This window comes from Lepus europaeus, chromosome 13 (assembly GCF_033115175.1).
Source record: "Lepus europaeus isolate LE1 chromosome 13, mLepTim1.pri, whole genome shotgun sequence".
NCBI classification, from domain to species: Eukaryota; Metazoa; Chordata; class Mammalia; order Lagomorpha; family Leporidae; genus Lepus; species Lepus europaeus.
The window spans coordinates 65,322,829-65,338,365 of NC_084839.1; the positions used below are offsets into that span (position 1 = coordinate 65,322,829).

General features: G+C 44.6%; 1 protein-coding gene across 8 annotated transcripts in view; it reads right to left on the reverse strand.

The window, feature by feature from the left end:
- Window positions 1–15,537, reverse strand: part of AAK1 (AP2 associated kinase 1) — a 183,889-nt gene that overhangs the window by 45,908 nt on the left and 122,444 nt on the right. For all 8 annotated transcript variants that reach the window (XM_062209578.1, XM_062209573.1, XM_062209577.1 and 5 more), the window contains exons 10-13: window positions 14,154–14,233; window positions 11,051–11,205; window positions 8,930–9,228; window positions 5,980–6,255 (exon numbers count right to left, since the gene is read on the reverse strand). In XM_062209578.1, coding sequence (XP_062065562.1) covers window positions 5,980–6,255; window positions 8,930–9,228; window positions 11,051–11,205; window positions 14,154–14,233 — 810 coding nt within the window. The remainder of the gene's footprint in view (window positions 1–5,979; window positions 6,256–8,929; window positions 9,229–11,050; window positions 11,206–14,153; window positions 14,234–15,537) is intronic.

Below are 15,537 nucleotides of genomic sequence, written 5' to 3' on the forward strand. Positions count from 1 at the left end.
CTCCTCTTCCGATCCAGCTCTCTGCAATGGCCTAGGAAATCAGTAGTAGAAGATGGTCCAAGTTCTTGGGCCCCTGCACCTGCTTAGGAGACCCAGAAAAAGCTCCTGGCTCCTGGCTTTGGATTGGTGCAGCTCCAGCCATTGAAGCCAATTGGGGAGTGAACCAGCGGATGGAAGACTTTTCTCTCTCTCTGTCTCTCCTTCCCTCTGTATAACTCTGACTTTCAAATAAATAAATAAATATTTTTTTAAAAAAATAAAAATGCATAAAATGTTAAAAGATGGGGTGGGTGTTTAGCCTGTGGTTAAGACACCTGCATCTCACATCAGAAAACCTGAGTTCAACTCCCAGCTCTGGGGGCCCACGCTGTGGTATAGTAGGTTAAGCCTCTGTCTGCAGTACTGGCATCCCATATGGGTGCTGGTTTGTGTTCTGGCTGTTCTACTTCCAATCCAGCTCCCTGCTATGGCCTGGGAAAGCAGTGGAAGATGGCCCAAGTGCTTGGACCCTGCACATACATGGGAGACCTAGAAGAAGCTCCTGGCTCCTGGCTTCAGTTCAGCCCAGCTCCAGCCATTGGGGCTATTTGGAGAGTGAACCAGCAAATGGAAGATCTCTCCATCTTTTCTCTCTCTCTCTCTCTCTGTAATCTGCCTTTCAAATAAATACATCTTTAAACAAAACAAAAAAACCTCCTAGCTCTGGATCTTGAGTCCAGCTTCCTGTTAATGTAGACCTCGGGAGGCAGTGGTGATAGCTCAATAACTGAGTTCCCACCACCCATATGGGAGACCTGGATTGAGTTCCTGACTCTTAGCAACTGCAGACATTTGGGTAGTGAACCAGTGAACGGGACTCTCTTTCTCTGCCTCTCAAAAAAAAGTCTCCAGTCTCATCCTTAAAAAAAGAAAAGTTAAGAAAGCCACCTAACTCCATTTCTTATTTCTATCAGTCCAGAGATAAAATGATTTAGGATATGAAATACACCAGGGATTCAACTATCCCTTCCCTCCAGTCAATGAGAGTTCCCCCTCCACACACGCAGCTCAACTCGCACAGTCTGCCAATCTGGCCCTGAGAGAATTTAGGGAAACCAGAATATCCAGCTACTGGGGGCTAGAAGCTTGTAACTTGGGATATTGACTGTTCCTATATTGTTCTGGAGACTTGCAACATTTACTGAGGCAGACTATGTACATGTATCAGTATACCAACCACTTCACCAACAGGCTGGATGATACAATTATAAGGTTCAAGAATCAGTCATGCATTGTAATGCATTGGCTTGCTAAAGGAGAAGCAGAGCATTCTGAAGAAAACCAGTGCTCCAGCTCCACAAGTTCCTGCAAGGGTCCAGAGCTGCCCTGTAACTGCCAGCTGAGCAGCAGCTCACACCTGGCCAGAGGGCTGTGAGCACAGAAATGGGCTGGCTTATTTCATATTTCATTACTCTGAAAATGGTACTTAAGCATTGATCCCCTTAGCTTTTGAAGAGTCCACACTATCTGGAGCACATTTTCCCTCCTGCCTATTCTATGCAGCACACTGAAGTAGAGATGCCTCCAACAGGAAGCTATCTTATGCTATAAAAGCAGTGTGCTGGGGCCGGCGTTGTGGCATAGCAGGTTAAGCCACCACCTGTGATGCCAGCATCCCATATAGGTGCCAGTTCAAGTCCTGGCTGCTCCACTTTTGATCCAGCTCTCTGATAATGTGCCTGGGAAAGCAGCAGAAGATGGCCCAAGTCCTTGGGCCCCTGCCCCCACATGGGAGACCTGAAAGAAGTTCCTCGCTCCTGCCTTCAGCCTGGCCCAGTCCTGGCTGTTGCAGCCATCTGGGGAGTGAACCTGAGGTTGGAAGATCTGTCTCTCTGTCTCTTTGTCTCTCCCTCTCCTTCTCTGTCACTCTGCCTTTCAAATAAATAAAATAAATCTTTAAAAAAAGAAAGGAAAGAGTAGGTTTGGATAGAAAGCTTCTGAACTTGGCTTTTGACAGGCTGTATGTATAGTAATACAAAAAACAAAAATAAACAATACAAGCTGTGTGCTGCAGGTTAAGCACTCCTAATTTGAAAACCTGAAATCCTTCAAAATCCAAAATTTTTTGAATGCCAACAAGAGATCACAAGTAAAAATTCCATACTTGACCTCATATGACATGACACAGTCAAGATGTGGTCACACTAAAAATATTGTATAAAATTACTTTCAGACTGTGTGTAAAATGAAACAAAGGAATTTTCTGTTTAGATGTGGAACCCCTCCCTAAGATGTCTCATTATGTATGTTTAAAATATTTCAAAAATTGAAAAATCTGGGCAGGTGTTGTGACTCAGTCGGTTCACTTGGGGCAATCACATCCCACGTCACAGCGCTGGTTCTCATCCTGGCTGCTCCACTTCCTGCTGATGTGCCCGGGAAGCAGCAGATGATGCTCCTGACACACAAATGGAGACCCAGATGGAGTTCCTGGCTCCTGGCTTCTGCTTGGCCCAGCCCCAGAAGTGTGGCCATTAGGAGAGTGAACCAGAGATGGAATATTTCTGTTCTTCCCTCTCTCTTCTTTCAGATAAATAAATAAACAAATAATTTTTAAAAATTGAAAAAATCCAAAACACTTCTGGTCCCAAGTATTTCAGATAAGGGATACTGACCTTGTTATGCAAAGCAGCTCCAATCTATTCAGCTACTACTCACAACAACCCCATGAGGCAGAAAATTTTATCTCCATTTAGAATCAAGAAATGTTCGAGCAGGCATTTGTCAGAGAGGTTAAGATGCCTCGTGGGTTGCTCACATCCTGTATCAGAGTTCCTGGGTTGGAGTACCAACTCTGCTTCTGACTCCAGCTTCCTGTTAATGAACACCCTGGGAAGCAGCAGGTGATGACTCAAGAACTTAGGTCCCTTCCCCACAAGTGGAAGATCCGGTTTGGGTACCTGACTGCTGGCTACAACCTTGCCCAGCCTCAGCTATTGTGAGCATTATGGGGAATGAACCAGTAGATGAAAGCTTTCCCTCTCTGTCTCTCTTTCAAAGAAAATGAAAATAAATAATTTTTAAAGCATAAAAAAAAAAGTGAGGGTTGAAAGGGGCCTTCAGAGCCACAGATTCTAACTCCCTCACTTTAAAGAAGATGAAAGCACACCCCAGTGAGGCTAAGTGCTCGTGCGAGGTCATGTGCTTCACTGGAAGCAGAATTCATGTCTCCTAACTGTCACTTTGGACTCTTCTGCACAAGACTCCCTCCTCCTCCAAAGACAGAACTAGGAAGAGATGGAGGGAAAGGCACACCATAGGAAAAGGACAAAAGGTAGACTCAGACATCCACCTTGCTGATTATTAAAAGATAAAACCAAAGTATTTTATTATAAATGAACTACAATCATTATCAAGAAATGAAGAGAGGCCGGCGCTGTGGCTCAATAGGCTAATCCTCTGCCTTGTGGCGCTGGCACACTGGGTTCTAGTCCCGGTCGGGGCGCCAGATTCTGTCCCGGTTGCCCCTCTTCCAGTCCAGCTCTCTGCTGTGGCCCAGGAGTGCAGTGGAGGATGGCCCCAAGTGCTTGGGCCCTGCACCCCATGGGAGACCAGGAGAAGCACCTGGATCCTGCCTTCAGATCAGTGCTGTGCGCCAGCCGCAGCGGCCATTGGAGGGTGAACCAAAGGCAAAGGAAGAACTTTCTCTCTGTCTCTCTCACTGTCCACTCTGCCTGTCAAAAAAAAAAAAAAGAAAAAAAAAAAAAAGAAATGAAGGGATTGTGGCACAGCAGGTTAAGCCATGGCTTGGGATGCCTGCATCTCATGTCAGAGTGCTGGTTCAATTCCCTGCTACCCTGCTTCCAACCCAGCTCCCTGCTAATGTTCCAGGGAAGCGGTGGATGATGGTCCAAGTATTTAGTTCCTGCCTCCTGGTTTTGGCCTGGCCTAGCCCCAGCTGTTGCAGCCATTTGGGGATTGAACATAGTAGACGGAAGATCTCTCTCTGCCACTCTGTCTTTTAATAAGTAAATAAATCTTTAAAAAACAAATAAACAAACAAAAAAAAAAAACAAAGAATTCCATTCTACTACCTAATATACTTATTATCTTTGTGGTGCCTTGTAGTTTAAGTCTTTTTTAAGTACCTGCTTTTTCCATAACTACATAAATCTTCACATTTCATGAGATTTTTTTTTCATAGTATTGCACAGATTTTATAACCATGATTTTTAATCACTTCACAGTTGGGTTCCTGATAACATAGATTGTGTCCTTCTTTTGGGCTAATATTAATAAGACTGCAATAGACATCAAGGTGCAAGGCCATTTTCCTCTTATAAATTATTATTTAAAATGCCTGTAGGGTCTTCTTCTGTACATTTCCTCACTTGCTGCTCTAAATAAGCCCTGCCAAGAGTCAGCAAGACATGGATGCTCAAAGCTGGGCCAAAGCAGCATCTGTTCCTTTCTCTGTCTCTTAAACCAACCACCCCATGGCAAAGTACTCAAAGTATTTTTCTACCCAGGGAACACGGAGAAGGTTTATAATTCCCAGGACAGTGGATATTCCATCCAGCTAAGAACTATAGTGAATAGAAGCTGAGTGTGCAATCACCCTAGATGTGCATTCATTATTATTATCCTTCAACACTGCTTCTTATCCCAGCCCCGCTACTGTCAGTTTCTATGACAGGGGCTTCAAAAAGTTCATGGAAAAATGGAATTGAAAGAACTTGAACTTTTTGAAGCCCCCTCATGTTCTCGGATGATCACTTTCTAGCCTGGGCCTCAGTTTTCAATTCCATAAAATGAGGGATCTGAATTGGATTGTAAGCTCCCTTCCAGTTGCATCATGTAATCTTTTTTTAAAGTTCTTTTTCCAATACCAAGAAGAGCTTTATCTCTTGTTAAAAATAAAGAGAGTAGCTGTCTGCCACACGCCTGCAGGAAGACTGAGTTGCTGTAGAAATGAAGGTGTAAAGACACTGAACACACACTTAGCTGAGACTTAAAGAAGACAATCTATTTACGGCACTGCTTCCTTTCGGAGGGATGTAGGTTTTCTGGTTTAAGATGGGCGACAAAAATCTATTAGAAATCAATCCTCAGAAAGATGGTTTCTTACTTTTCCTTCGTTCGTCTAGTAGTTGGGCTCTCCCTGGGAATAAGAAAGTAGCTGTGACACTCTATCGGTTGGGTATGAGAAATGCCTTCCTCTATGACTATAAAAAATTTCATCACTATCACTCATAAAAATGTGAGTACAGAATAAAGGTCACTTACTGAAGGCCAAAGCGCAATGTGCCCAAGTACGCAGACACTGCAGAATTCAGTCAGGAAAGGGGTTCTGATGTCATACGCAGTCAATACGGAAAAGCAGACATGCCCAATTTCTAAACTGACAGGCTGGCCCGAACTAGTGGATACTCAGATGCTCCAGTACCCAAGGGGATAAGGCATTATAAATGGTTCCAGGAAGCAGGCCCTTGAAGGGTGTTGAATGGCAGACCTGAATGGTGTGGTTCCTAACACTAGCCAAGACAAAGAACAGACACAGCACTGGACGCAGGGTAAAGGTAGAGGCCCATTTAAACCACTAGAGGCTGGAAAGGGCACAGTAGATCAAACTGTTCCTTGAAGAGGGAAAGGGGATTATTAGCTTGGATCCTGCCTACGTCCTTGACTGTTCAGCAGTGGCACTGACAATGAACAGCTTTTTCTGCCAGCCTAATTTCACACTGATAAATTAGGATGCCCGTCTCATCTGTAGCCTAGAATCATTTTTATAAAAGCCTCTACCTTCTACAGAATATCTCATACCGTCTCCTGCATATATCTAGCAAAGTTCAAATATTTTAACCACTAGAGTGGGGAAGCAACCCAGCCCTAATTCAGAGGCCCCCTCACGGCTGCTGCCACCCCCTTTCTGCCCCTGTCTTAGCCCTCACTGCATACTCTTCTTCTGCCTTTGTGCTCTGTGCCCTGGTTGAGCCTTACCGTTGGCTCCTGGGCAGGGGATGGCTGTGTGGCTACAGTCGGCTGTGCCTGGGGCTGTTGGATGGCTGCCACGGCGGCCTTTTGCTGCAAGGCAGCCTGCTGAGTCATCAGCTGTTGTTGATGCAGGGCTGTGGCCAGCTGCTGTTGCTGCTGCTGCTGCTGTTGCTGCTGCTGCTGGTAGAAATTCTGTATGAGCTGCTGTTGAGAGCCTCCTTGGGACACCACCGGGAACTGAGCAATGGCTGGTTGCTGGGTTGTTGGATGTACTGCCTGAAACTGAGCAGGACAAGTGGCAGGAAATGAGGAGATGACTAACATGCTATTCTGGAATTACATTCACAAAACACGAATACCTCCATGTGACAGTGACCAGTGCTGAGGCTAAAGAAAGGTAGGCCTGAGAGATATATGGCAGCACTTTACACTGCCAGGCCCTGCCACTGCACTAGGCTGGTCTTCCAAGAGGGTTTCTAGACCTAGCCTGAGCAAAGTTGACTAAATACCATGTGACTTTAGAATCTGGAGTGTCACAGAAGCTAATATATGATTTCGCAGTCACAGGAATAATCCCTACTTCTTTCTACTGGGGCAAAGTTAAAGGGTAAGCGAAGAAGCAGATATCAAAAACTAGTTGCCTATCCATAACAACAAATGCTGGAAAAAAATCTCAAATGTCTATCAACAGGAAACTGAACAAATGGTGATACACCCTCAAGGATATATTAAATAAAACACTTCTAGCCCAAAAACAGGAACCAGGGCTACCCATATGTATGAGCCAGAGGCCAAAGATTTTTAAAGATTTAACTTTGAAACAATGTCAGTGTTTTACATATTCATAAAACAAAGACAGCTGAAAATTTAAAAGCAATAATTAAAAACAGCACAATGAAACAAATAAACCTGTGTATCAAATTGGTAGCTAAACTCCCCAGAAAATAATACACTAAACTGTCTAAGGGTCAAAGGGGCAAAAAATTTTTAAACTGTTTTCAGTAATATATTGGTATTGGTATTTTGAAATGACAAGTCAATTAATTAACAATGTTAATGTTGTTAGGAATTAAGATTTTCAGATGAAAAAAATAAAACAAAATCCACAAAGTTAAACAAAAATCCTGTAGTTACAAATCTGAACTCATACTGTGTATTCTTTAACAAAACATAACATTTTCTAAATGTCCTGAAAAGGCCTAGAAACAATAACTAACTCATTAATAAGTGAGGATCTCTAACCTCAAAACTATGGTTTCTAAATATCATTTCCATTAAAAAGAAACAGCGTCCTAGAGAAATGAATGATTCCAGGAGTAAGGCAGAATGATCCTGAAACAGCTTATTATCCTAGGTAGCAAGGATACCATTAGAGGCCACTGGAGCCACATCCAAAGGAGCCACAGCCAATCCGAAGAGACTTCCACTGGTCAACATTGGGACAACAATGTTGACCAACACAAGTAAGTTTTTTAAAACTTCAATGTATTAAGAGATAACAAATATGTTAAAATCCATAAATTCATAAATATACTAAACAAAAGAAGACAAAAAGCTTATTGCTCATCTTTGGATAATACTGGGGAACAATTAATTATTCTGAAGACTGGGAAACAAAGGAAAACACTCAAGTATTTTTCCTGTCTTTTCTGTTCCAACAGCTTCCTCACAGGGTAACTAAATAGCTGATGCGAAAATTCTCCATAGAAAAATCCTAGCCCCTAAACAAAGAGGAAGTCCTGCAATATTATTTTGCCATTCCTAATGAATTAATAGACTTAAGAAATGACCACCAATGGCTTCTAAGATAATGGGGTACATTAAACAACTGGATCAAACACATGGATTGATCTTTTTAAGAGAGGCAATCAGCTATTACAGCCCTCCTGATATGATGGCACAGGAAGAGGAAGAGCAAAGAAATGTCAAACAGAATAAAATATTGTGCAAGTCTCAAGAAATGACCAGGTTACACAGAGAAGGGAGGAATAGATCAAATGATACCAGAGAGATACAACTAGCCAAATCTAGAATGTGGAAAATCCTACAGGACAAATAATCCAGTGTCTTAAAAAAATTAATTTGTAAAGAGGAAAAAAGGGGGAGAGAGATCCTATGTATGAAAGAGGACTTAAAAGCTACAGCAATCATTACACAATGAATTTGTCCATTGTGAAAAACTAGAAAAAATAGTGGAAAACAAAACAATATAAATCAACTAAAATTAATATATGGACTTTGGATCCTGATTCAAACAAACCAACTTAATTTACGAGACATAAGAAATAGTTAAACACTGGGGCCACTGCTGTGGCTTAGCAGGTAAAGCCTCTGCCTGCAGTGATAACATCCCATATGGGCACTGGTTTGAATCCCAGCTGCTCCACTTCTGAACCAGCTCCTTGCTAATGTGCACGGGAAAGCAGCAGAAGATGGTCCAATTACTTGGGCCCCTTGCACCCACATGGGAGACCCGGAAGAAGCTCCTGGCTCCAGATAGGCCCAGCCCCAGCCATTGTGGCCATTTGGGGAGTGAACTAGCAGATGAAAGGTCTATCTCTCACTCTCTCTCTGTAACTCTGCCTTTCAAATAAAATAAATAAATCTTTTTTTTTTTTTTTAAAGAAATAGTTAAACACCACTGGATGCTTGACAACAGTAAGAAATTATTATTATTTATTCCCCCAATATAGTATAGTAATGGTGGTATAGTTAGGTTAGGGAAAAAAACAAACAAGGAAACAGAGAATCTTTAGAAAATAGCTCCTTCAGCAAGATTCCTCAATCAGCTGATAGATTCCTGATGGCCTGAGAAGAGTGGTGAAGGGGGAATGAGTGATGAAGAAACAATGATATAACGGTTAACAGCTCTCTGTCTCCCCAAGGGAGACCCCTGTACCTAGCGGGCCTGCTCACACTCAGCTCTGCACAGCAGCGGTCATGCTGGCCACCTCACCTGCTGAGTCTGGGCCTGCTGCTGTTGCTGCTGCTGGTAGAATGTGCCCGCTGGCTGTTGTGGCGCTGGCTGCTGCGCTGGCTGCTGCGCTGGCTGCTGCTTGAGGAAGAGCTGCTGCTGGTGCTGAGGTGTAGCCTGGGCCTGAGTGGGCAGACCCTGGGCCTGAGTGGAAGGCGTCTGCTGCGGGGTAGGCGGAGCCTGTGGCTGTTTGGGCTGAGGCTGTGGCAGAGGCTGGCTGGGTTGGGGTTGGGCTTTTGGTTGGGGAACACTGGTCAAAAGGCCAGGCTGATTGCTGGATCCTGCAGAGAGAATAAACTCCATGTAAGGGCTTAAAACTTTTCCAGATCCAAACAGCTTTCTCTCTTGCCAACACAATAAAGAAGGGGTTAAGTGGGCAAATATCCCCAAATCCACGGGAGCTCCTCACTGCTTTTCCACGTGCTTTGTTCCATCTGGGATGTCTTTCCACCCTCTTGATAAACTCTCCTCAAAACAAAGTTCAGTAACAAGGCTCCAAATGAGTACACCTCCATCAGTAAGTCCTCTGTTAGCCATCATCCCACTGAGTCAACTACTCAGCACGCTGAGTATCTGTCTGCATCAGACGTGGGGAACCCTTTTCCTGCCAAGGGTCATTGGAATATTTATAACATCATTTGCAGATCATATAAAATTATCAACTTAAAAATTAGTCTGCCATAGATTTACTGAATTTCAAGTCTCGCCTGTGGTGGCCTTGTTAGGGCCAGACCACATGATTTCATGGCCCTTATATGGCCTATGGGCCGAACGTTCCCCACTCTGACACATTTTCTACTGGCCTCTGATGTTACTGCACATAGACACACTCTTGGCACCCACAGGCATGAGGTTCTCTGATGCTTTAAGCGTTGCTTACACAACCCCAGTCTGGATGCCTGACTATAAAAGTAGATGGCCGCCAAATTCACCTTTTTTTTTTTCTTAGAAAACTTTTATTTAATAAATATAAATTTTGAAAGTACAACCTTTGGATTATAGCGGCTTTTCCCCCCATAACCACCCTCCCACCCACAAACCATCCCATCTCCTACTCCCTTTCCCATCCTATTCTTCATTAAGATTCATTTTTAATTATCTTTATATACAGAAGATCAACTTAGTATATACTAAGTAAAGATTTCAACAGTTTGTACCCACACAGAAACACAAAGTATAAAGTACTGTTTGAGTACTAGTTTTACCATTAATTCCCGAAGTATAACACATGAAGGACAGAGATGCTACATGGGGAGTAAGCACACAGTGACTCCTGTTGTTGGTTTAACAATTAACACTCTTATTTATGATGTCAGTAATCACCCGAGGCTCTTGTCATGAGATGCCAAGGCTATGGAAGCCTCTTAAGTTCACAAACTCTAACCTTATTTAGACAAGGCAGTAATCAAAGTGGAAGTTCTCTCCTCCCTTCAGAGAAAGGTACCTCCTTCTTTGATGGCCCGTTCTTTCCATTTCCACTGGGATCTCACTCACAGAGATCTTTGATTTAGTTCAATTTTTGCCACAGTGTCTTGGCTTTCCGTGCCTGAGAAACTCTTTTTAGCCAGATCCGAATGCCTTAAGGACTGATCCTGAGGCCAGAGTAAATTCACCTATTTTTATAGCTTCCTGATGGAGAAAGTGATGGCTGTGTTCAGTTACCTGATATTGTGGATTAATCCTCTATGAAACAAACCTTCTCACCTCATTAGAAACAGAATACCAAATCATGAAGAGGCCCTTTAAGAGATTTCATAACAGACAAAGCATTCAACGATACTCCTTTGTGAGCATCAAAAAAAAAAAAGGTGAGTTTCAACTTCTTTAAAAGAGATAGGTATGACCTGAATGGACTTATCACAAAATCTGGGACAAGACTAGGAAAAACAGGCTTTAGTGGTCTTGGAAATCCATCTCAGAATTCAGTGAGGCGTCTCTCCTTTTGCCATACCATTTCACCACTTCTTTTTCCTGAAGGAAAGCCATTATTCTACGTGAGTCCTCTGGATTCCATTCCTAAAGCAAAGCCATGCTACCTAAAGACTTCTCTGTTATCCAGGAAAACAAAGATATATCCAGCCTCACAGCAGTCCAGTTACTGACCTGCAGCCTGAGGTGGGGGCTGCACTGTGGCCCTCTTGCGAGGTGTCAACGCTGGCTGGATGGGAAGGATTCCTGGGTTTGGCTGAGTCTGCCCAGCTTTAGGCCTCTGGCGGGGTGCAATTGAAGTCTCTGTGGTGGGAATGGGATCTGTCAGTCTAGAAAAGGAAACGAAAAAAAGATTCACGTTAGAGTGTGGGCAAGAGGGAGAGGGCTGGGAAGAGTTCATGATGCTTCCTGTGACTCTCATCCAAATCCTCCTAATCCAGTTAATCCACTTCCCAACGGACAGCCCACAGGATGTTGGTGTGCTACTAAATGTTCTGGAAAGGCTTAGTGGACAAGTATGTTTTTAACACAATGACCAAGATATACTGAATAGATTTCTTTCCAGCAGAACTCTTCATGTGTGAATGTACTGGAGAATCTCAAAGAGCACACGATACAGAAGCTTTTCCAGCTTACTGCATCCTGGGACACTTGTATCCAAACCACATGGGGTATCCCAGAGTACAATTCATATGGTGATGCAAAGAGGGGTGTGAGGCGGATGGTGTTCTGATGCAGAGGGAATTCAGACTTGGTTAGAACTAACAGCCAGGGACGGGCCAGTGTTGTGGCACAGTGGCCTGCAATGCCAGCATCCCATATACACATTGGTTTGAGTCTCAGTTGCTCCACTTCTGATCCAGTTCCCTGCTAATGGCCTGGGAAAAGCAGCGGAAGATGGTCTAAGTGATTGGGCCCTGGCAACCCATGTAGGAGACCTGGACGAAACTCCTGGCTCCTGGCTCCAGCCTGAGCCAGCCCTGGCCACTGCTGCCATCTGAGGAGTGAATAAGCAGATGGAAGATCTTTCTGACTCTTCCTGTCTCTCTCTCTCTTTGGAACTCTTTCAAATAAATAAATAAATCTTTAAAACATAAATTAAAAAAAAAAAAAAAGAACTGTCAAAATGGTCTCTCTACAATGAAAACCAAGGGAGTGAGTGAATTCTACATGGCAACTGAAAGGAGTAAGTTTGAGCTGTTTAAGAGAAATTCCATTTCCTCCAACACACACAGACTCTCTGTTCTCCACAGTAGTAACTTTTTTCAGCTGGGTGCAGGATCCACAGTAAAAATCACATCACATTGCCTGACTTCGTGTGTGCCCATGTATCTAAGTTGTGACTTTACACAGGATGTAAGCAGATTCTTATGTGGCAGTTCCTAGAAAGCTTAAGAAATAAGGTTTAAGAAGTAAGTAGTTCGTGTCCATTGTCTCACCTCCTTAGCTACTCCTGGACACTGCCTCACTGCTCTGTGAATTCATGGCTTATCTGTGAATTCAGGGTGAGCCTTCTGCCTGGGCCCCTAAGGGCTTCATGAAACAAAACAGTCATACCAGCCCTGGCCTACTTACTGCCACGTTTGTTTACTTGAGAGAAAAATAAATAAGTAAACATTCATCTTCTACAAGCCACTGTCATTCTGGACTTTGTGTAACTCACAAAGTCCAAACCTAACACAGGGAGGACCGCGGTGTGGCTGTTTGCTTCTGCTGCAGCCCACGTGCCAATTTCTACCCATTCACAGCCGTCTGGGGGCTGCTTCTGCCTAATCCAGGGCAGAGCTCCTGCTGTCCTTTGAAACTGCACTTTAGGGAGCATAAATGAAGCTAAAGGCCCAAACAAACAAATTTCATGACTATTCCCAAAATACGCTGGCACTTCCTCCATGAAATGAAAAACAGAAAGCAAAGCAGGTGGCGCCATGTCTTTCCCCATGACACAATTCCAAGGAGTCTCCATCTTGGGCCCAGAAACTTTTCACTGGCACCCTGTTAGGAGGTGCTTTTGTGCTGGTTGGAGCACTGGTCATACAAATGCTATCTCATATGGGCAGGCTGCAGCCTGGGGAAGCAAGGAGGGAAGGAAAATGGCGCAGATAATGCTGGGGGAGTAAAGTGTAATAAAGAAAGATCCTGGGGTGAGGGAGGTGAGCAGATGTCCATCGAAATTCAAATATGAGGCCGGCGCCGCGGCTTAATAGGCTAATCCTCCGCCTAGCGGCGCCGGCACACCGGGTTCTAGTCCCAGTAGGGGCACCGATCCTGTCCTGGTTGCCCCTCTTCCAGGCCAGCTCTCTGCTGTGGCCAGGGAGTGCAGTGGAGGATGGCCCAAGTGCTTGGGCCCTGCACCCCATGGGAGACCAGGAGAAGCACCTGGCTCCTGCCATCGGATCAGCGCGGTGCGCCGGCCGCAGCGCGCCTACCGCGGCGGCCATTGGAGGATGAACCAGCGGCAAAAAGGAAGACCTTTCTCTCTCTCTCTCTACTGTCCACTCTGCCTGTCAAAAATTAAAAAAAAAAAAAAAAAAAAAGAAATTCAAATATGAGAGCCCCCACACTGGTCCTCCCCTGAGGGGAACAAGAGTCAAGCAAAACTGTATTTGAGCTTTAGCTCCTCACTAGCTACATATGTGATGAGGAGTATGTTGTGTAACCTCTTTCTGCCTTGGGTCCCTTATGAGGAAAATGGAAAGACACATAGATCTGCGTTCACAGATGGGGAAACACACGTACGCCTGCATCACACAGCAGATGTGGACATCAAGTGCATTAATGACTGTGAAACCACTTCATCAACTGTAGCCTGTCCAAAATGTTAGTTTCTATGGGCCTCAATGTGTGTGCTTTGTGGGAAAGTAGAAAGAAGTCCTTGGTTAGACTCTACAGACTATGTCTGTGCCTAGTACAAGATGGCTATAAACCCAAAAGACTAAGGATCAGGGTGGCGAACGAGGCCAACCAAAAGCCAGGACACACGGTTAGTACACTCTTGTACTGGCAACATTTAAAGCCTGCCATTGCCTCACCTTCCAATACCCGTGCCTATTCCCAGGCTCAAGAAACAGCTGTGGAGTTCTTGGTTCTCTTTCAAATGTAGATCATAGTATTTCATTATATTCCTCTCAAACAGTTTCTGCCTAGGGCAGACACAATTTCCTTTCCTGATCTGTGCACCCTTGGGTCATGGCAGCTAAAGAACTAAGAAACACAAGGCAGGCCCCCCTGCTGCCATGGCAACCAGAGCAGCACAGGTGCTCACAAAGGCATTTCTTACCTGGCCTTTGGCTGGGTCTTTTTTGCAGCTGCCTCACTGGCTTTCACTGGTTCAGGAAGCTTTGCAGGAATGGAGGAATTCTATAGAATTGGAGGGGGAGGAAAAGGACAAAGATTTCTTTGTAAAAAACAATAGCGAGCCTGATTGGGACTGACATGCTGGGAGAAGACCACGGTCACTCAGTGTGTGTGGTTGCTGAGCCAGCATCCCTTCCCAACATGGGAGGCAGCAGTCAATCCACAAGCTAAGCTGAGTTCCTCCAGCCTGGATTCTGCACCATCTAATACTGCCTCTTGAGGAAGCATCAACCAGCTGTCCCTACCCACAAAACAACTGTTTACCATTGCTGAGAGAGGAAAATGACATGAGACTTCTAAAATACACTCTTAAAACACTAGTTACCAATCTGAATACTTCCAATTATATTTCATGTTATTTAACTTTATGAGCGGCAAAGTGGGACTGCAAAAGCAAGCACATACTATACCATAAAATACCCCTAGTATTAACTGGGAAACCTGGCAAACAATACTAGTTATATAAAACTGGATTTTCAGGGTAAGCATTTCACGCAGAGGTTAAATTGCTTCTAGGGACATCTGCAACCCCCATCAGAGTGCCTGGGTTCAGGTCCTGATTCTACTTCAGATCCTAGATTCCTGTACTGAGTACCCTGGGAAGCACCAGGTGGTGGCTCAAGTGGTTGGGTCCCTGACATGCACGTGGGAAATCCAGTTTGAGTTCTAGACTCCTGGCTTTGGCCTGACCCTGCGCTAGGAAACTGGAGAAGTTTTATTTATGGCACGATCTACACCCTGATTTACATCCTAAGCTCTAGCCCCTGCCACCATTGCTGAAAGCCAGGTGGCCACGTGGCCCAACCGCTGTTGTCAAGCTCCACCCCCATCCTAATGGGATTGTTGCTCCTGCTTCCCTGCCTGCCCTCTGGCAAAGTTTTAAAAGGGCCTGTTCTCTTGGCTTCTCTCTTCTCTCACTCCCCTCTCTCCTCTCCTCTCTCTTCTTTCTCTCTTACTCTCCTTCTCCCTCTTCGCCCCTTCCCTCCAGTCTGCTGGATTTTCCCCAATAAACCCTTTCCCTTACTCCAGTGTTTGGTATGCTTTGTGACGGCTAACACCCAGTCCTAGCTATTGTGAGCACTTGGGGAGTGAACCAGCAAGTGAAAACTAACTCTCTCTTTATCTCTCTCTCTCTCTCTCTCTCTCTCTCTCTCTCTCTCTCTCTCCTTGCATTTCAGTTAAAGAAATAAATGTAAAAAAAATTTGAGGGGGCTGGCACTGTGGCGCAGCGGGTTAATGCCCTGGCCTGAAGCGCCCATATCCCATGTGGGCGCTGGTTCTAGTCCCAGCTGCTCCTCTTCCCATCC